Below are 23,687 nucleotides of genomic sequence, written 5' to 3'. Positions count from 1 at the left end.
TCTGGAAAAACAATGGTGACAAAACCAATTGAATTATGTGGGTTCATGGAACTTACCACATACTCTGAGTGATGATCCCTGAATAGTAAACACACACACACACACACACACACGAATATGTATACATATATATGTATGAGGAAGGTTCTGGACAAAGAGAAAAGTCTATCCAAAAGCCTTATGGTGGAAAAAAGTGGGGTCTATTCAAGGAATAGAAAGAAAAACAGTAAAGTGGTAAGGAAAGGGAAGTATTACAGGAGATGGGACAGGAGAGGAAGACAGTGTCTAGATCTTGTTTTATTTTGTTTTGCTTTCCTAGCAACGAGCTGAAGCTACTAAAGTGACTGAATGTGCACTAATACTGTCAAACTGAGATGAATGGATGGATTTTAGAGAATAGATTAGAGGGAATGGGGAAGAGGCAATGCAAAGAACCAGAATGGATACTGCTGCCATATTCCTAGGAAGTGAAAGCTACTTGGGCTAGACTAATGGTAGAGGAGATGAAAAGAAGTGGCTCAAAGGAGACTAGGGAGATAAAACCCAAGTAATCAATGGTTTAGACACAAGTGGTTGAGAGGTAAGAGTTTCAAGGATATAATAGGTTTCAAGAGCTTGTCAAACTGCACTGGTAGCACATCCCCTGATAAAGCGAACAATGGGAAAAGATTACGTTTTACTGACAAAAAGTTTTGTTTGGGGCACATAGAGGTGACTTTGTCACATACAAACGGAGATGCCAACGAGGCAGGTGAAATTGCAGTTCTCGAAGTTACTCGAGAAATCTGAGCTTGAGGTATATATAACTTGGTTAGTTATCTGCACATACGTGTTAGTAAGTCAAAGGCGTGGGTGCAGTGACCAAGGAAGGGATTACAGAGAGAGAAGACATTCACGCGGAAAGTGAGCCCTGAGAAATCCTAATACTTAAAGGCTGAGTACAGAGAATTAGCCTGTAAAGTAGACTGAACAGAAATACCCAAAGAAATGGGAAAGAAACCAGGAGAGTGGAACATACAGAGCTCAAGGACACACAACATTTTTAAAAAGGGAGAAAATCACCAATGATGGAACTGCTATGAGCTCAAGAAAGCAGATGGAAATTTTCTCAATTGGTTTTAATGACATGACATTCTGTATTTCACCAGAACTACATCGACTGCAGTTTGAAAAAAAATAACACGATCATAAAATTGTAAGGAAAAATATCAATATCTAGTCCAACTGATGGATATAAAGAATACAAAGGTAGTATTTTGGGTTTTTTTGTATTTATCACTTTTTGATTGTATGATAATCTTAAGAAAATGGATAAGTGGGACTATCAAAAATCCACTAATAATAGTTACCTGTAATGTTTAATATTGAAATTAAAGGACTAATAGCTCCTTAAGGAATAAATAACAGGTTTTTTTTGTTGTTTTTCCAACTGTGTTGTAGTGTTTAAGTTTTCTGAGTAGCAGCATTGTTTTCAGTTGTGTTTTAACAGTACTTATTGATTTTATAGGTAATAGTCAAGCCAAACACTTTTGTATGCAAACCATTTAATTTCTAGACTGTGTGTGTGTGTGTGTGTGTGTGTGTGTGTGTGTGTGTGTGTGTGAGAGAGAGAGAGAGAGAGAGAGAGAGAGAGAGAGAGAGAGACATAGAGATCTATTCATACCACTAATATTGAATAGTGCTATGCACACACAAGGTACTGTCAATAACTGTTCATGTAGGATAGATTAATGCCTCATTAGTCCTTGTCTATGCATCACCACTCCTTCTACTCATTCTCTAATTCACATCTCCATATGCCCATACTCTAAGGACTATTTATAGAGGTAGATTTAGTGAAAACCTCCATAATCACATCATCCACAAGTAATCATTTATGGCTAATTTGTACCATGCTTTGTAACTCTCTTGACATATTACAGTAGTTGTATTTATATGCATGTGTGTGTTGAGTGTGTACGTGTGTGCACCTACAGAGGCACAATCTCAAAGAAGTCAGACATATTATAGCAGGTGCTCACCAATGTTTAGCTATAAGTAAAAACCTAATAGTAAAAAAAATTGTTCAATACCATATTAATATTCCATCTAGTCCTACTTCACCCACAGCTAAGTGGTAAGTACATTACACTCATCCATGACTAAATTTCAATTACTTGACTGCCTTGTATCTCTTCAGTACAATTCTAGTTTTATTTAAACTGAATTGTCAATGTTTTCTAAGTATTTTTACCATTTTTCCAGATTTAAGAATAATCAATTTTACTAATGGTTCTCAAGAAATTTTAGACATTTCTCCAATAAGCATCTATATTAACTAAAATAGCATTAAATAAAGTGCAAACTTACCTTGTCATATCTGTGCAATTCTGTATTCTCTAAAGGATGATTTTTCATATTGCTTAACAACTCTGACTGAGCAATTGAAATTCAGACTATGATAAATGTTTTACACTGAAGTCTCATTTCATTATACAGCAGTCAGTTGAAATGGGGTTTCCGAAGAAGGTATTTTTAGGAAGTGCAGAGTACAGGAAAAAGCTGAATACATTACACAATTTAAATATTTATTGAAGCTTTTCTACTAAGGCAACATTTTGGTGCTATCTCACAGAAATAGCAATCTGGGAAAGAAAATTAGGGGTAAATAGATAGCAGACACTGTGGAAACCAAGACACCTGGTGTTTCAAGTGAGATCCTCATTCATAAAGTCATTAAATGGGAGATTGAAAGAACACTCCTCTTTATTGAAATATTAGTTTCCTTAGGATTTTATCATTCTACCTAGATGCTTCTTTGATAATTTTTTGCCATGCTCTTGTCTTCCATCTTGAATTCCTGTCCTCCTTCTCACACTCTGTGATCTTTCTAGTTGGTCTCATCCATCCTACAGAACTCATACATCAAATCCTCAATAGTGACTTTGTTTCTAGGCTCACAGTCCCTATCTACAGTACACATACTCTTCATAAAAAACTCATCACCCACATCCCCAATCCTTCCCATCATTCCAGCTTTCCTCCAAGTCTTGTAAATGGCACCCTTATCCACCCAGTTCTACATGCCATGGAAGACAACACACCCAATTCAACACCAATTCCTATTTACTCTATCTCGTAACTAAATCTTGGATAAATCCACTTCTATCAACTCTACTGTCACCATTTTTGTCACCGCCACCTTCTGCCTCTGCAGAAGCTACCAGATTGATAGCCCCTCATCTACTTTTAACACCTCCTAATCCCTTCTTCACCAAACAGAGTGATATCAAGGAGAAAAGCTCCACAAATATGTTCCTATCACTGCCTTACCTGAAATGCTAAAACGCTGTCCAATGATCTTATTATGAAGAAAAAATATCATCCCCATGGGCTCTAAGGCTCTGAGTGATCAGACCCCAGCTCACCATTTCAGCACCATGTGTGTTCCAAACTTGCCCTGACTTACTATACTCAAGGAAAATTCACCTTCTTTTAGTTCTTTCAGACCAAGTTGTATCTTCACATACGTTGTTCCCTCAGAATGTAAACATTTTTCCTCCCTCTTTTCCCCTTTGACCACTTATCCCAATCCCATTCTTCTTTGTGTTACTCTGAATGTAATTTATCCTAGGAATCTCTCCCCAACTTAATACCAGTGTACATCTCACTATTATATATTCTTATAACAACGTGTGCCTTATTCTCCAGCGCTTATCACAAATGCAATCTGAATAGTGTATCTAGAGATACAGATATATTCTCTAATTCTAATCTCAGTAACTTCACTTGTTTAGAACACTATCTCCGGACAACAGCACAGTACCAGGCACAAAGTAGGCACTCAATACATATTAGTTGCATGAATAAATGGATGAGAAACAAACCTTTACTTCTTTACACAATGGTCACCCAAACCCAATACAATACAAACTTTGCAGAGTCACTTCTTTTGATACTTTTATTTCTGATTTTGAGAGCAACTCTGTTTCCAGTAAAACACTGCAAAATCCACAGGCTTGAGCGCAGTGAACTCTGTGGTAACACTTGGTGCTCTCTGACATAGCCCATTAGAGATGGGGTGTGTACACCTAATCCAAAGGAATCCTCTAGCTCTTCAGCAGCTGTTCACATGGCTCCTGACCTGCCCTTTGGGCTCTACTAAAACAGGATTCCCCAGCTGTCTGAGCTTCCAGTAAGCTCTTTCAGTTAACCAGCTACAAGCCAACATTGCTTGTATCTGGTTGCATTCTCTCAACCTGGATTTTCCCTTTTCCTTCCAAGTTGTTTTCCAATACATGGGAAAGATTGAGATTTACCACTTCCATGGACAGTTTTCTAAGTTCTTCAGACCTTTTGATAACATTATTTATAATACTGCTCCCCCCAAAACATGAGTGTAAAAAGGAATTACTCAACTTGCCTCTGATGAAAATACTTTGACAGTTCTGATTGTGTGACTTTTCTCTTTCTTATGTCTTTAGTTTGACCTCATACAGTTTCTGAGGCAAAAGACCTGTACTTGTAACAGTGTGCTGACTCCCATGCCCTTTAACTCAGCCCTTAGTTCAGACTAAGGTAGCACTGCTGCTGTAATCTGATAAAGGAGCAGACAAGTGGTGTGCAAATAAAGACGGGTGCCAAGAATGAGCAAAAAGCCACTGATGTTTATGCCCTTTTATAGTCCTGATTCAATGACAGTCTTAGCCAAAAACAGAGTGGAAGGGGGGGGGGCAGCAATTTAAAACAAAACAAAGCAAAAGCCAAGGAGAGGGTGACAACATTAAAAGGATAACTCCTTCATTTTCCCATAATTGGACATAGGAGATTACGATGCTAATTGTGCTCAATACTGGTCTTCTTAAAACATAAGTTATTTCACAGTGGTAGAGACAGCGTACATTTAACAGGTGAAAGTAGACTGGCAAAATATTTTACATTATGTTGGTATATATAAATTCCTTGCTGGTTGCAATGCCAATTAATGGGTTGAGTATTTATTAAATATAAACTAAAAGCATGACAATTCAAACATGTATTTTTGTAAAGTTTCTTTAAAATCATGTTAACCCTATTTAAAACCCATTTAATTATCAACATTTTTTACTTTATTACATGGATAAGCATTGGCTTTTATCATGCAGTTTAATATTCCTCCTATTCATTAAAACAACCAAATTACCTACTAAAATTACCTACTAAAATAAAATAAACCAAAATAAGCAAAAATAGGAGCAAAGCTCTTCTTCAGCTTCTTGAACAGTAACATAAGACTAAATGTTTTTAACTAACCTTAGACATATTCAGATTTCAAAACTGATGTATAAAACATCAATTTTCCAACATTTTAAACTAAAAGCATATTAACTTAAAATTATACGGAATAAAAATTTTGAATTGGAAGTTCTGGAAGAGTCATTTACGAAAAACAAACACAACAGCAGCATCAACATTTTACCAGCAGAGCAAAGAAATGACAGTTCCATTCCAGTTAAAGGATAATTGTCAATTTGCCCCCACCTTCCATTACTGAAGAATGGCGTACATAATAACAAAGCAAAAGTAAGGCACTGAGGCAGAAGGCAAAAGATAATAAAGGAGACAGGGAAGAAATTGATTTCCAAACTCAATCCAGACTGCTAGGAACATTTTTTTTTCCCTCAGGTCTTAATATCATTACCTATACGATGCAAAATCCCTCCAGGGAATGTAAGGCTCGAGAAAAATGCCCTATGTGTTCTTTCACCTATTATAATTCCCAGGTATTTTGAACACGTGATACTAGAATAACGTAAGATTGAGCAAAGATTTGAACAGACATTGTTTTTTAAAATAGCAGTCTAAGGGGTGCCTGGGTGGCTCAGTCGGTTGGGTGTCCGACTTCAGCTCAGGTCACGATCTCGCAGTCCGTGAGTTCGAGCCCTGTGTCGGGCTCTGGGCTGATGGCTCGGAGCCTGGAGCCTGCTTCCGATTCTGTGTCTCCCTCTCTCTCTGCCCCTCCCCCGTTCATACTCTGTCTCTCTCTGTCTCAAAAATAAATAAAAAATGTTAAAAAAAATTAAAAATAAAATAAAATAAAATAGCAGGCTAAGTAGGGGTGCCTGTGTGGCTCAGTCAGTTAAGGGTCGGACTTCAGCCGAGGTCATGATCTCATGGTTTGTGAGTTCAAGTCCCACTTTGGGCTCTATGCTGCAGCTCAGAGCTTGGAGCCTGCTTGGAGCTCTTTGTCTCCCTCTCTCCCTGACCTTCCCTCACTTCCACTTTTATCTCTCTTTCTCTCAAAAAATAAACAAACATTAAATAAAAATGGCAGCCTAAGTAGAAGGCTTGAGCAATGCCAGAGTGGGTATTCCCTTTTGGATTTGCTAATGCTCATGTGCAACAAGTTGTGCTGCCTTAAGATGAGGACTCTTTTAAGCATGAGCAAGCAGGGCCATTTTCTTCTCTTCATTCTCATCCTGCCTGCTTCCTATTAAGAACTGTGGCTGAGAAATTTAAGATACCTGCTAACACCAGAGCCAAGATTTTTGTGCCCCCCTCCCCTGCCCCATAATTATGGTGGCAATGTTGAATGGAGAAAGAGAGAGACCACGTTGTCCCTGAGATTTACTGTTCCTGAATCCCTGGAGAGACACCTGGTTTTAAAAAGGTACCTGCAAAATTCTATTATGCTGTTATATATGGCAAAAATCAGCTCTTTATACTACAAATGTCAGAAAAAAGTAAACCAAATCATTTTAGCTGTTCCTCTTCTAACTATAATTTGCATAAGAGTGATTCACAAAGAGCAGGGTTACTGTCCCCTTCAAGACAGGATATGAAAATCTACAAAATACTTATTCACTTTTAATATTAACTAGAGGGAACATGAAACTTTACAAAGAAAAACATTTTAAGAAAACTTCTACATGTGACTTAAGTAGACAAACCCTTCCAAAATTGGTGAAATAATTATTCACGCACACTGCCAATTTAACTTTCATATCTGTATGTAAATTAAACTGCAGAGCTCCAAATATGTGTTATGAATATTACTGTGTCAATATTGTACAGAGTGCAACTCCAAGAAGTTCAACTAAGACGTGTTTAAGTGAGGCCAAAGGTGAAGACCGCAAAATGTTTGTTGGCGTGTTTGTGGTATCAAGCTTGGTTGGCTGCATGGTGCATGCTCCCCGAAGAGAAACATTTTCATGAAATTCTGCTATGGAACTTGGTTGCATTTAATAATGATCATAAAAAAAAAGTCTCTTCATTTCCCATACCACAGCCCACAACCCTCCCAACAAAATGTTCCATTATGAGCCAAGTGCCTTGATAACACAACACACATCTCCTAGGACTAGAGCAAGACTTTGTGAGAAAGAAAACCACGGCCTCCCTCTGAATCCAATCAAAACCTGAATGTGCTTTATAAAAATAAACCAAGGTCATCGTTATTCTTCTCATCGTGATTTGGCTTGCCTTCAAATTACATACTCTGTATATGTGCAATAACTGTACCGCCTCCATTAACTGAGTTTGCCATCATTTTAATCAATGTATCTTTTCAGAATGAAAGGCAGAAATGTCAAATTGCGACCGTTATACATTCTTTTAACTCTCTGATCTGCATTAAATAAAAGCCGGTCTTTGAGAAGTAACGCGGGCCTTAAAGAAATATAATTGGCATCAATTGCATTTTAAAATGTAACTGGGAAAAGATTCAACAACAACGAATCTCTTCATATGGAGGTGGTTTCCCATGAAGCTTCTGAAGGTTAAGCCTTGAGGCCCATCACTTTTTGCGGGCTCTTCCCAAGGTCCTACCTGATTTTGTATGCATAATTTTGTATTATTTTTCTTAAAAGACCCCGCTCCCTCAAATTATAAAATCCCAGGCCCTTTAAAACCTAAGTTGACGTCTTCCTTCATGGTTCATTATATTTTGTCAGACAGAGGACAATTTGTCAATTTCTTACAAAATGACATGTGTCTAAAATAGAAAACGAACCACATGAACAGAAAATTCTCTTCAAAGAAAGGTTAATTTCCAATGACTCTTCAATGGCTTTAGTACTCTGTGATTTAAATGTGTATGCATGCATTTATATAAACATATATACTCACACCAAAATACCATGTTTCCTGTATTTGCAATGGAAGAAAAATAGTTTAATAAAAAATACGATAAATCATTTTTAATAAGTTAGATATTACAGTAGAAGGTGGAAAGGGAAGGAAAATTTGGGAAATCGCTTTTATTCTCGTGGTAAAGCCATGATGAAATATAGTAAAATAGAGATTTTAAAAACCCTGACTTTTCCAAGACAACGAAGATTTAAATCTCTTTTATTAAACCACACAAGTGGTTAAGAACTTGACAATTTGTTTCTCATGTAACAAATGACTTGAACTACAAGGATTTCAAATGAATCCTTCAGAAGTAAAGAGGAAACTCTATTAATATCTCTGTCCAAATTATGAATTTATATTTCAGTACTGTCTAGCTGGGGTAGTGTCAACCAATACATCTTTTTTCCTTTAAATAACCTAAATTTGCACAAAGGACATGGTAATCGTCAAGTTTACAGTAACTACAACATGACATTCTCTATTGCACTGTCAATAATGTTATGCCATGTGAAAGACACAGAAAACTTCTTATTCGGTTAAAATATATATTATCTATGTAGATCAGCCATGTATCTTTCACAGTTAAGATGCCCTTAGAAGACTCTGAAAATAAAATCATTCTAAAAGATGATTTTATTAGACCTCAAGATAATTTATATTCTTTAAAAACTTCCAATGAAATGTATAGTTGCAATAAATGATTTGAGTAACTCTTTGCAATGCAATTTTTGAGCAGTTCTAAAAGTAAACAATATTTATGTTAATACACTGATCTTCTGGCAACGACTTTCATTAAAAACAAACCACATGTACTCTTTTCAGTTTTTCAAACTATGGCAATTTAAAAGAAACACACATTCAAATGTCAATACATTCAAACAGAAGTGTATCAGGTGGTAAAAGTTAATGTGTAATAGAACTGTGTGAATCTCTTCATATTCTCTTCACAAACCCACTGTCATGCAGCCTAAGTATTACCTGATAGCTTTAAAATGTACTTTAATCGAGTCCTACAAAACTTGTCCCCAAAAGGTTAGCTTTCTTCAAATTCTGTAAGAATTTAAAGCTGCTTCAATATCCATGCCAAAGCAGAGACTCCCTTTACCTTACTTCATTCCAGAGTTGCAGCTTTGCTATTTTTCCAAAATCACTCTATAAACTGGTTTACAGTTTTCAGTGTGTAGGTCTATCAACGATCAATCAATATGTGTGTACTGCAAAGAATATATGCTGTTGTATTTTTGGAATATTAGTAAATGGAATAGTTTTTCAACCAGAAAGCAGTTCTGAGGCTCACCAAATAAGTTCATAAAATAAGGAAATTTCATTAAAACACGTTTACTATAAAATCTGGTAGCACCTAATGTCAATCAATAAATGCCCAATGTTTTTTTTTTTCCACCCACAGTTTTTTCTGAGGCCAAAGTTCTGTTCTGAACTTTGAACATAAGTTTTCAAGAGTTACTTAATTGGAGAGGTTTACTTTATCATCGTTAATTATAGGCATCACCATCAAATCTGTTTCAGAATGGTTATAATCCACCAAAGGAGGCGGGGGGGGAGGGGAATCCCCTCCATCCATCTCTTTGGGACACTCTGTATTCCTCATATGTTATTTTTATATATTATTTTTGCTATTGTGCCACAGTCAATTTTTAACTTTTTCATTAGTCATCATGACTTTCTTAAAATAAACAAAATAGATCTGCTTTATATAAAAGCCAAACTAAAAAGACTAACTGAAAAGTTAGGTCATACTAGATATAAAACAACATGGTGAGCTTAGTGTGAAATAATTAGAAGTCTCTCATGCTTTTATGTTGTATTCTTGACAAAAGTGCATGGTCACTTGCCAACAGAGATCGTATCATTATTTGAAGGAATTTTCATGATACGCTACAGAACATTCACAATACTAAATATAATATGAGAAAAGGACTTTTAAATTAAATATTTATCAATCCTTTTCTCTGCCTCCATTTATCCATTACAATTCATTTTGTTTTCAATTTTTCCCCCAAGATGTGTTACATAGAATTTTTCTGACCTTGGGGTCTCCATGCATTATTCCCATACCACAATTAGTTCATTGAGAAGATATGGTAGGTCACTGACCCACATGTAACGATTACTGAATAGAGAAGGGTCAAATAATCAAGATAATAACTCAGATATACAAACTATTTCACAGCAATTAAAATAGTTTGCTACAAGTACTCCAGGCCAATTACCCATATTCTATTCCTTTAGTGGTTTCTTGAATAAGAACTATCTGCTTGATTGTATTTGCAAAGAAAACACTTTAAACTCTACTTTTCTCCTGAAAAGTTTTCCCAATGTGAAACATGTACACCTGCACACATATATGTGTACACTACAGAGAAGATAACATTTATGCTTATTCACAGACCACTATACTACTTTAAAATCAATCTGCCTAATCAGTGCGCTTGCCACAAATTGTAAGTTATGCCATGGGGAAAATATTTTCAATTACTTTGTACTTACAACACTCGTCTACTTCTTCCCACCAAAGCATTTGGGGAAAAAAAAAAGTATCTATCACCGCAGCAACAAATATCTTGGTAAATTTGCTCCCAACTTAGGTGCTCCGATAGGTTTAGGAATGATGAGAAATCAACCAACTTCAGCAGCCTTTTAAAAAATAACAATTCAGTTTTTCCTATTCGTTTTTCTCTGAAGCCAAATGCCTCCAAGATCAGAGTCCTGTAAGGGGAAAGTGAGTGATCCCAACACTGAGTGAGTCAACGGAGTAACTGATGCCAGGATTCTGTAGAGGCCCCTGGATATTTCAAATTCCAGGACCTGCGCACAAGCAAGTGACCCGCCTTCTCTCTCAAGTTGGTTTCCCATAATAGGACTGCCCATGGTCACTACAAATAAGGTTGTGCTGCGAGCATGGCAAAGCCCTGTGAAGTCAAATAATGTTCAAGTGTGATCTGATTAATATCCAAACAAGAACAGCACAGTGGACACAGTACTTGCTCTCAAAGGCTTCTAAACATAAAAAGTCTTCAGACAAAACTACAACACTTTCTGTAACTTCTATACACATTTCTAAAATAAGAGAGCAGAAAATCCTAATCCAGAAAAGACTTTTAAATGCCTTTCCTGTTTTTCCCATTTCAACAACGCAAAAATTTCACTCTAGTGAACAAAAAGAAATGCCCAGAATAATCTCTGCATTCATTATGTATCCACTGTCTACAAAACTTAATTTCTACCCTGGAGATCTTGTCAGAAGTCATGTATTGATGATGCCAACAGTCTGTAAGAAAAGCAGCAGCAGAATGTAGCAGCTGAGCTCTGAAGGCAGAATGTGTATAGCTCTCAGGGGACAAGGTTTATTCTAAAATACAGAATACTCTTATAATTGAATCAAGAAATCTTCCTAAAATGCTAAATTCCCGCAGTACCTTAAGATAAAACTTTACTAACAAATCACTCTTTCTTCAATTTCTTTGGTGGCAATTATTGAAATGCCATTCTCTTAGACACTGGGTTCAATATTAGTTACTTAATGGTTCGCAAAAAGAAGTTTTCTCTATTAAATGGACACAGTTTTAATAGGCGACTCGGCATGTTTGTAAATGATTCTTTGCCAGTAGAAGACTTCTTTCTTATTTTTAATGCAACAGGTGAACCCATTTTTTATAAGAAACACTGGTTTAACTTTTTAGAAAGTTATTTGTTTTCTAATAATACTCTGAACTAAAATCATTTCACTATTTTTATAATACTGTTTGTTGAAGTGACAGACTCATTTTTCTATGTCAAGCATTCCAATGCTTGGCAGAAAAATAAATTATAGATAAAAATAGAAAAAAAACCCTGGCATACTGAATCCGAGTATGATGTTTACCTTAATAGTTATACATTTCCTATTTTAGAATATCATTATCATAATATCACCATTCCCCACAACAAAATCAATATGAAATAAAGCACAGGGCTTAATTTGTAGGTAATTGTACTTAAGTTACTATTATCCAAAATATATTTACAATATTCTCTGTAAGTCATCTCATTTCCTCTTCTTAGTGTGGTCATCTAAATATGTGTATGTGCAACAATTTCATAAAACAAAATTAAAATGGTTTTTGACCAACATGGAACCAAGTCTGTATTTTACCAAGTGTTGTTCTGTGCTATTGGGTACAATATCACCCTGAATGTAAGTTCCTTTACAACTTGTACTGTGAGTTTTCTAAGGATATAGATCCAATTAAGCCAAGGCATATGGACAGTTCATCATATAAACTGTGATCCATGAAGCATCAGCATCACACAGGAAACTTTCTGGAAATGCTATACACCTGAGATCTGAGAAATAAACACTCCGGGAGTAAGACCTAGTACTGTTTTACAGGTGATTCTAACGCATAGCCAATTGTGAAAAACCATGAAGTGTATGTTTCTAAAAATAAGTACGGCTCCAAATATACCAAAATCCTGTCTTGGTTAATACTGACTACACAAAAAAGCAGTAGATTTGAAGGCTTTCAGGTACATCTTAACGGTCTTTTAGTGTTAGTCAATAATCAGAACTTACTGGGCACCTATAAGAAGTTCTACATTAATGTGAAATAGACATACTTCCTTTAAGATTTTAAAATCTAGGTGAGAAGATCTACTTAACTCAGAAAGCCGAAAGGTACATAAAATACAATGTAGTCCAAACAGAGTGAATTCTAATTCAGACCTTGTTCTATTTTCCTGTGGTCCTCACTTACTTACCTTTTTCATTTAGTCCTCATGATAACTACGTTGGCGAGGTCTTAGGAGCCCCATGACAAAGATCACTGGTTAAAGCAACTTGCTCAAATTCCCACTGTTCATAATTGGCAGAATGGAGCTTTTTAAAATTTAACTTTTTATGTTGAGGTAATTACATATTCACAAAAGGGTTGCAAGGACAGTAAACAGGGATTCCATAGACTCTGCATTCAGTGTCCTCAGTTACACTGTTTAAGACAAAATTAGAGGGAGGGAGAATATGAATATCTTCGTGTGGAGCCCAATGAGGGACTCAATCCCACGACCCTGGAATCATGACGTGAGCCGAAATCAAGAGTCAGATGCTCAACCGACTGAGCCACCCAAGTGCACCCTCAATTACATTTAAGCAAACCATTATGCAATTTCAAAACCAGAAAACTGACATTAATATGTTTATATGTTTCTGCCATGTTCTAATACTGTGGATTTGTGCAACCACAGCTTAAATCACAATATAGAACCTAAAGAATGGTTCCCTCACCACAAAGATCTCACTTCTGCTCTCCCTTTATAGTCCTACCAACCACCACTCTGTGATGCCACACCCCACAGCCTGGTATCTGCTGATTCATTCTCCATCACTGTAATTTCATCATTTCAACAATGTTACATAAGTGGAATCATTCAGTACGTGATCTTTTTTAAAAAATTTAACACTTATTTTTAAGAGACAGAGAGAAACAGAGCATGAGCAGGGAAGGGACAGAGAGAGGAGACACAGAATAGGGAACAGGCTCCAGGCTCTGAACTGTCAGCACAGATCCCGACGCGGGGCTCAAACTCAAAAAGCCCAAGATCATGACCAGAGACAAAGTCGGACACTTAACCAAGTGAGCCACTGAGGCGCCCCCATGATATTTTGATAACAGCTTTTTTCACTAGGCATAATGTCCTAGGGACCCGTTCAAGTTGTCACCACCCTCCATAGCCTGCTTTCTTCTACTGTGAGTAGTAGTCCATGTTAATAACATACTATGGTTTAGTTACAATAAATGTATCATAGGAAATTTTGGTTATTTTTGGCTTGAGTTTACTACAAATAAAATTGCAAAACCATCATGTACATATTTTACATTTATCTGGGATTAATGCCCAGGAGTAAAGTTGTTGGTTCTATGCTACATGTTTACTTTTTTTTTTTTTTAATTTTTTTAATGTTTATTTATTTTTGAGAGAGACAGAGACAGAATGTGAGTGGGTTGGGGCAGAGAGAGAGGGAGGCACAGGATCCGAAGCAGGCTCCAGGCTCTGAGCTGTCAGCACAGAGCCTGATGCGGGGCTCGAACTCACAAGCTGTGAGGTTATGACCTGAGCGAAGTCAGACGCTCAACCGACTGAGCCACCCAGGCGCCCCATATGTTTACTTTTTAAATAAACTGCCAAAACATTCTCCAGGGTGTCTGTACCATTTTGCCTTTCTGCGAGCAATGTGAGTGATCCAGTTTCCCTGTATCCTATTCTCTGTATCCTATTCTCTACATTCTCTGTATGGTATATGGTATCGTCAATTTTAGTTTTTTTAGTCTTAAGCAGGTAGAGATATATCATGGTGGTTTTAATTTGAATTGTCTGGTTAATGACATTGAACATCTTTTCTCATGCTTATTTGCCATCTGAATGTACTCTTCACCAAAATGACTGTTCATGTCTTCTGCTCACTTTCCAATTAGATACCTTTTTTTTAACTGCTAAGTTTTGAGTGTTTTTTATATTTTTCGAGGTATGAGTCCTTTGTTGGATACGTGATTTGCAAATAGTTTCTCCAAGTTGGTAGCTTAACTTTTCATCTTAACGGTGTCATTCCAAAGCAAACTTTTTGAACTTTTATTAAGTCCAATTCACTGCATTTTTTTTTCTTTTTATGGATGGTGCTTTTGGTATCAGGTCTAAAAACTATTCACCAAGCCTTAATTCATCAAGAGTTTCTACCTTTTTTTCCTAACTTTTTCATCATTTTATATTTACATTTAAATCTGTGATTGAGTTCACTTGTGTATGAGGTGTGGGGTTTCTGAAGATTATTTTTTCTTATAGATTTCAAATTGCTCAAACAGTACAACAGCATTTGTTGAAAAGGCTATCCTTCCAATGAAAACGTTTGTACTTTTGTCCAGAACCAGTTGGGCCTATTTGTGGGGATCTATCGCTGGGATCTCACTTCTGTCCTACTGATGTGTTTGCCTATCTTGTTCCCAATACCACAATGCCTTAGTTAACTCTACCTCTGTAATATATGCCTAAGCATTAGGGTTATTCCTTCTACTTTATTACTCTTTTCCAAAACTGTTCTAGAAATTCTAGGTCCTGTGTGCTAGCTTACAAATTTTACAGTAGGCTTATCTACAAATAGATCTACAGATCAGAATTAAAAATACGATTTCTGGTATTGTGATGGGAATTGCTTTAAATAGATAAGTTTGGGGAGGTATGACATTTTAACCATGTTGAGTCTTTTAATCCATCAATCCATTACAAATATATTTGCAATATTCAGGCCATCCTTAATTTATATCATAACAGTGCTTTGTTTTCTGACTGGATGGGTTTTTTTCACATTTCTAATATGCTTCTGAGAGTATTACTGTTATATATGTAGTTGCACAAAGGAAAAGAGCAGGGGTTGCTAAACAACACTTTCAGAAAAGGGTATTAAACAAACGTATGTAACTCAACATGCACCATACATGTATGCTTTGAAAATTATTTTACTATTTTTAAATGTTTATTTTTAAGACAGAGAGAGACAGAGTGTAAGTGGGGAAGGGTCAGAGAGAGAGGGAGACACAGAATCTGAAGCAGGCTCCAGGCTGTGAGCTGTCAGCACAGAGCCCGAGCCAGGGCTTGAACCCACAAATGTTGAGATCATGACCTGAGCCAATGTTGGACACTTACCCGAGCCACCCAGGCGCCCCAAAAATAATTTTAAATGATAAAGTTTTCATTGTTACACATGAATTAATACACATGGATTATTTCTTCAAGAATGCAAAGCTTACTTTTATTACACTCATGGCCCACATAAGCATGTTTTTTAAATTAATCTCTTTAGTTTACAGATTTAAGATACATGCTTTAAAAAAAAAATGAAGACTGGTCCTTGCTTATATTCTAGTTATCAACCAGTAATTCCCATATCATAAAATGAGTGGAATATGAATTAGAGAGAACTGATTATGGTAGACTTCAAAGCAGATAAGAAGGGAATTCCTAAGAAACTGAAAACCCTAACAGCAGTATTTTATACAAATTGGGAGGGGTCTGAGTCATTTTCCCTACTGATTCAATTATTTCACATAATTCTAAGTACTGTGATTAAACAGATCATCAGAGGGTAAGTAAGCTAGGGAAAAAAACCAGGCTTAGTAGCTAACATATTTAAATTAAAGCTGACAGATTTGTTGATTTGGGAAAAATAATTTCTAGGCCATTTCTGATTCTCTTACCCACAATGACCCATATTGGCCGAAAGGCTACACATTCTATTAAAACATGTATTTCTTAGGTGTTAAGAAAAAAAAATCTCTGCAGATAAAGCCAAAGGAGAAATGTGCTAGGTATGCGTAGTTTATTATCACTGAACCCACACAAAAAAGGCAGGTGAGGATTCAGGCAAATGGGGGCTTGTCCATATGAACAAAAAAGCTTGCTGGAATTTTATAGTCATTACATTAAAGCTATTGATGAATTTGGGGGAGAAGTGACATTTACTGTTATACTTGATAGTCTATGAACACAGTATTATCTCAATTTATTTAGGTCTTTGTTTTATTTCAGGTCCTATATGTTTTGTTAGGTTCCCAAACATAGCCCTCCCTCCCTCCCTCCCTCTCTCTCTTTTCTATTTTTTTTTTTTTTGGAGTAACTGCAGAAAATTACATTTTCAATTTTAGTTTCCAGCAGTTCACTTTTTACATATAGAAATACAATTGGATTTCGTAGTTCATCTTATATCCTGAAATCTTGCTGAACTCATTATTTCTACGTGTACTTTTGTAGAATCCCTGGGATATTACACAGAGCCCCATCATAACATGTGTAAATAGAAATGATTTTTATGCTTTTATTTACTTTCTTGCAGTTTTGGGCTAGCTAGAACTTCCAGTACTATAAAGACCAGACTGAAAGCAAACACCTTTGCCTTGATCCTACTAATAGGAAGAAAGCATTCAAATAGTTGAACGTTATTATGATGCTTGCTAGAGAATTTTTGTAGATGTTCGTGATCATGTTGAGGAAATCCTCCTGTATTCCTAGTTTCCTGAGAATTTCTACCATGAACGGGTGTTGAATTTTATCAAACCTTTTTCTTCTGCATCAATAATAACATGTGATTGTTTTTAGTTAATACAGTTTATCATATTCTGTTAGGGATTGTTGTCTCTATGTAGGAAGGATACTCTTCAGTGGCTTTTTTTTGCTCTGTTCTGTGTTGGTCTGGTTGTGGTATCAGAGGACTTTTAGTGTCATAAATGAGTTTGGAAGTGTTGCCCCTTTTCTATTTTTATGGACATTGACAGTTCTTTTCTTTAATCACGTGAAAAATAGCATGCCATTTCCTTCTGGATTCTGTGGTTTCTCGTAAAAAATCCTGTCATTTGATTTTTTTTTCCCTATACATAAAGTGTTCTTTGTCCTTCACTGCTTTTAAGCTTTTTATTTTTTTCTTTATCACTAGTTTTCAGAAGTTTCACTATAAGGGGTACAGTCATGCATCTCCTTGGGTTTATCCTTTTTATTCACTCGGCTTCTTGAACCTATAGGTTTTTGTCTTTTTCCAAATTTGGTTATTTTTCAGTCTTTATTTCTTTGGTCACTTATTCAGCAATACTCTCTTTTTCCTCCCATTTCAGGACTCTGAAGACATGCATCACAGATCTTTCATTATCATCCCACAGGTCACGGAGGATTTGTTCATTTTTTATCAGCCTAGTTTCTTTTTTGTTCAGACTGGGTAATTTCTACTGTTCTATCTTCCTGTTCACAGACTTTGCCCTCTGCCCCCTCCAATCTGCTGTTGAGACCATCCACTGCATTTTATTTTGATTCTTATATTTTCCAGTTCTAAAACTTCATTTTGTTCTACATGTCTTCTATTTCTTGCTGAGACGTTCTATTTTTTATTTGTTGCAAGCAAGTTTGTAATTGCTTATTGAACCATTTTTTATGATGGCTGCTTTAATATCCTTGGCAGATAATTCTATCACCTGTGTCATTTCGATGTAGGTGACTGGTGATTGTCTTTTTTCATTCAGGTTGTGATTTTCCTTTTCCTTGGTTTGATGAATGATTTTAAATGGAAACCTGGACATTTAGGGTATTATGTTATCAGACTCCAGACCTTACTTAAATCTTCTGTTTTATCTGGTGTGTTCTTACATTCCTTTGGTGAAACATGGGAAGGGGGGTTGTTCCCTTGTTACTGTTTGGTGCATCAGAAGTTGAGGTTTGCCATTCAACCTATGTTGATACATGAGCTTATTTACTTCTGTGTGCAGTTTCTATTTCTTTAACATTATTTTAATTTCCATTAAAAACAGTAAATGGATTTCTGGAACCTTGCAGGTTCATTCTTAAGCATTTAGAAGTTTTTCCACTAGGCAGAAAAATGCTTCAACTTGTGAACCTGAGAGCACTTCTTAACTTGTATCCCCACTGACATGATGTCTCTGACATGTACAAAGTGATTTGGTTTTATAACTTGGTACTACATAGCAATGCCTTCTGTGGGGTCAAGACAGAGAACATTTACTCACTAAGTGAAATAAAACTCAAAAGTAATTTATCTGTGTTGTAAAAATAATGGATGCCTAAGTCATATATTGATCTTCAACTATTTTAGAAAGTGAATGTGTAGAAATTAGTGATGGTGATTAAAGATTTCTGAATGAAACCTACGTATAATAAGCACAAAGAAATTCAACACACTAATGCCAGTGAGATGCGAATCGGTACCAAGATTTAATAGTTGCATTTCTTGAGTTCAATTAGTCAAGGTCCTGACAGGAGACAAGGGGACAAAAAAGCACTTAATAGAAAACAATTTGTTGAAATAAGTGTGGACAGAAGTATAGGCAGGGTGATGAGGCTAAAGGAAAGTGAATCATCGAGGTAATATCCAAAGTGGGAAGTTGTTTCCACCTCTAGGCCTGATGGGTCAAAGTGAGAGACCAACATTGTTGGAACAGCAATAGACCCACAAAGTCATGACAAGAACTTTAGTGAAGTACATACAAAGTAACAAATAAATACACTAAGCTTTCCCTCCATCCTCTGATCTGGTGTCACACAATTTGCTAACAGGGTGCAAAAGACCTAGGTAACGGAGATGAAGAGTTAAACTTCCCATGGCAAAGAGTAGAGCAGATAATGTCACAAAATGGATGTGCTGGTGGAGAGTAGGGCCACTCATACAAGTGAGGAATTATTAGCAAGTGGGCTTAGCCTTCACTGTCAGGATACTCATCACTAGTATGATAACTTAGTGGAAAATATGATGAGAAATGAATAGACCCTTTGCAATCTAGCCCTTTTCTTCTTTTTTCAGCACTGTAACTCTCTGAATCCCCCTGAAGCGATCTCATGTACTTTCCTACCTTTATAGCTCAAATTATTTCAAAAGTTCATCAAATATCTTCTTGCATACTGCTTTGCTTATTTGTTACAAGCATAATAAATCACCTGAATATTTGTTTAATATGTCTTAGCTGCTAGAATACAAACTCAATCAGAAAAAATGTTGTCTTTTCCTTTTGATTTACTTCACTCCCACTGTTCATGACTTTGTCATATGTAGGCTATGGCCTCTGCTTATCATTTATCTTTCATTCTATATGAGTGTATTGTATGCTTCCTTATCCTTCTGGACTTTATTTAAATTTACCTTCTCTATGAAGATTTTTTTGAAGTTTTCTTCAGCCCCATTTGTAGTTGAGTCTAATGATATGAATCTATCTTCACTACTCAGTTGTAAACTTCTTCATGTTACAGATGTGTTAAGATTTACTGTTGATATCATTAGTTCTCAAAAGTGCATTGGGTTTCATAAGAGCTCAAGGATATCAACTGGAAAAAAAGCAAACAGGTACAAGGGAGGAAGCAGGAATTGACATCACAGGTAATTATAAAATTCAAAATAAAGGCTGAATCCTTTGAGTGTAGCAAATTAAATCTGTTCTCAAATATATGTCAAAAGACATCTGACCCTTACCTTTGTGGGATAACCATGGTATCAAATTCTCATTTGAAACAGTGGCACCAAGCCAAGGAATTAATGCGCATTTATTTATCAAATATTTATTAGGGCCAAATTTTCTACATTAAGGAAATAAGGTAATAACTCCTGGTCCCCATCCTCAAGGGGATTATGCTTCAAATGTATTAAAATAAAATACATTTTAATCTACATGTTAATTAATGAATTCAAATAAGCTAGAGGATGCTGTCTGGGAGAGGTACCTAAGACAGAAATCAGATTTTAAAGATAATATCACATGTACTGCCTACCATAAAAGATTGTCATGTCAGTTAAATAACCAATGAACTAAAAAAGCTGCTTTTAAAAGCATGCACCAGAAAAGAAGAAATCAATAATCCAAGCTCTACCCTCAAGAATCTAGAAAATGAAGAGCAAAATAAACCTCAAACAAGCACAATGAAGGAAATAAGAAAGAGCAGAAATCAATAAAACTGAAAACAGAAAAACAATAGACAAAATCAATGAAATAAAGAGCTCATTTTTCAACGAGATCAGTAAAATTGACAAAGTGCTAACAAGAGTGACAAAGGAGAAAAACTGAAGACATACAAATTACCAATGTTAAGAATCAAATGGGATATCACTATATATTGGGCAGATATCAAAAAGATAATAAGGGAACACTGTGGGGCGATTATTCACACACATACTTGACAATTTAGATAAAATGGACTAATTCTTCATAAAGCACAAACTACTGCAAATCACCCAGTATGAAATAGATAATTTGAACAGCCATATAATAAGTAAATGGAACTTTTAGAAGTTTAAAAAAGCCATATAATAAGTAAATGGAACTTTCAGAAGTTTAAAAACTTCTGAAAAATAAATCTCCTTGCCTAGAGGGTTTTACCAAAGTTTTAAAAAAGGACCAGCACCAATTCTACAGTCTTCCAGAAAATAAAAACAACAACAATACAGAATACATTTAATGAATCCAGCAATAGCCTGATAGTAAAATGTAAAAAAAAAAAAAAAAAAAAACAAAAAAACAAAAAAACACCAGAACAAAAACCTAGAGATTAATATTCCTTAATACCAAAGCAAAAATTAACAAAATTTCAGCACATAAAACTCAGCAGCATATCAAAATAATCTTGCAGGGTTTCTTCCAGGGATGAAAAGCTGGTTTGGTATTTGAAAATCATTATTGTAACCCACCACAGTAAATGTTAAAGAAGAATAATCATTTGATTTCATCAGTGGATGCATGACATTGTTTGACTAATTTCAACATCTGTGTCTGAAATAAACTCTCTGAAAAATAGGAAAAGAACTTCTTCAACTTAATAAACAGCACCTACATATATCATACAGTTAAGTACATACTTTATAGTGAAAGATTAAATGCTTGTCCCCTAGTACTGTGAACAAAGCAAGAATGTATACTCTTACCACTCTTATTCAACACAGTGCTGAAAGTTTTGGCTAGTGCAAGGAGGCAACGCAAGAAAATAGACCCACACCTACCTATAGGTAAAGGAAGACATAAAACCATTGCTTACAAGCAAATGAGAGGAATAGGAAAATTCCTCTACTACATAAAAAGCCAACTACAAAAAAAACCCTCGTAGAACTAATAAGTGAGTTCATCAAAGTAGCAGAATACAAGATAAAAGTACAAAAAACAATTGTATTTCTATATACTAACAATGAACAAGGGGATACTGAAATTAAAAATAAGAATCTTTACCACCCCACAAAAAAACGAAGGTGTCAATCTCACACAACATACACTGTACGTATATGGTAAAAACAACCCAAGGCTGTAGAAATAAATTAAAGAACATCTAAGTAACTGAGGCAACATACAGTGTTCATTGGTTGGCTCAACATAGTCCATTTTACTCAAGTTGATATACAGTTTTAACACAATTCCCATCAAAATCCTAGCAAGAGAGTATAGACAAGAGCACTCTAAAATTTATATGTAAAGGCAACAAAATTAGCATAAAAATGTTGAAGAACAAAAATACACAAGCAAGTTTATCAGATTTTCAAACTTATACAGCTACAGTAATCAAGATAGTGAGGCACTAGTGTGGCACTGGTGGTTGCAAAGACTCAAAGATCAATGGGAGTTTAGAGAACCACACAAATATGGCCAACTGGTTTAGACAAAGATCCAGAAACAATTCAGTGGCACAAATACCAATGAACAACAAATGGTGCCAGAAAACCTAAGTGTGCCATCTTATATAAAATTAACTAACAATGGATGATAAATTTATTTTTTAAGTTTATTTATTTATTTTGAGAGAAAGAGGGAAAGTGTGAGTTGTGAGGGGCAGAGGAGGGGGGGGGGGGGAGAGAATCCTAAACAGGCTCCGGGTTGACAGTACAGAGCACCATTGGGGAGCTTGAACTCACAAACCATGAGATCATGAGCCGAAATCAAGTGTCAGATGCTTAACCAGCTGAGCCACCCAGGCTCCCCTGGATGATGAATTTAAATGTGAGACATGAAACTGTATTTTGAAAATATATACATAAGAAAATCTTCAGGATCTAGGGCTGGGTAGAGTTCTTAGATTTTATGCTAACAGCATGGTCCATAAAAGGAAGAGCTAATTAACTAGACAGAAACAAACATTTTACTTTTCCTCCCAGGGGATAAAAAGACAACCTAAGGAAATAAGGTCTGCGAACAACATATTCAGGCAGAGACTAGAACATATAAAGAACTCGTAAGACACAAAAATCAAACAAAACCAACCTCCCACAAAAAAATTCCATTACAAAATGGACAAAAGACTCAGAGAGATATTTCACCAAAGACAATACACAGATGGCAAATAAGGTGATAGATAGTACCATTAGTTGTTAGGGAAATACAAAATAAAATCACAGGGAGATGTAACTATAGGTCAAAATGGCTAAGTTAGAAAATACTGACAATATTACATGCTGCCAAGAATTTATAGATACTGGGTTCCTTGTTGATGGCAATGTTAAATGGTACAGCTACTATGAAAAAGAGTTGGGCAGCTTTGTAAACAGTCAACACATAAATGCCATACAAGCCAGCAATTTCGATCCAGGGCATTAACTCCAGAGAAATTAAAATTATTTTTCACACCAAAACTTATGAGTATTCAGAGTATTTGTAATATCCAGAAACTGGAAAATCAGATACCCTTCAAAAGGAGAGAGGCTCAGCCAAGTGTGGCACATCCATACCGTGCTATACTACTCTGAACTAAAAGGGAACACACTATTTAGACACACAGCCATCTGGAAAAGTCTCTAGATCATCTTCATGAGTAAATCAAGCCAATCCTAAAAGGTTACATACTATAGGAACCCACTTATATAACACGCTTGAAATAACGAAGTTATCCAAATGGGTATCACATTGCTGGTGGTGGGGGTTAAGGAGTAGGTGGGGGCAGGAAGGAAATAATGGGTCTGGACAAAGAAGGGTGACATAAAGGTTCCATGTGACGATGGAAATATTCTGTACCTTGATTGTACTAATTAATGTCAATAAGCTGGCTGTGATATTGTATTATAGTTTTACAGTATGTTAATACAGGGAGGA

At 35.9% G+C, this 23,687-nt stretch overlaps 1 protein-coding gene across 14 annotated transcripts in view; it reads right to left on the bottom strand.

Annotated features, from left to right (window-relative positions):
- DMD (dystrophin) overlaps positions 1–23,687 on the bottom strand; it is a 2,111,713-nt gene that overhangs the window by 1,994,357 nt on the left and 93,669 nt on the right. For 13 of the 14 annotated variants that reach the window (XM_053892050.1, XM_053892044.1, XM_053892055.1 and 10 more), the window contains exon 1: positions 10,600–10,865. The exons of the other annotated variant lie outside the window; for it this stretch is intronic. In XM_053892050.1, coding sequence (XP_053748025.1) covers positions 10,600–10,630 — 31 coding nt within the window. In that variant the 5' untranslated portion in view covers positions 10,631–10,865. Of the gene's footprint in view, positions 1–10,599; positions 10,866–23,687 lie in introns of those variants that run through there. 14 annotated transcript variants of the gene reach the window in all.

This window comes from Panthera pardus, unplaced genomic scaffold (assembly GCF_024362965.1).
Source record: "Panthera pardus isolate Hobbes unplaced genomic scaffold, ASM2436296v1 HiC_scaffold_27, whole genome shotgun sequence".
NCBI lineage: Eukaryota > Metazoa > Chordata > Mammalia > Carnivora > Felidae > Panthera > Panthera pardus.
This window is presented reverse-complemented; position numbering and strand designations above follow the sequence as displayed.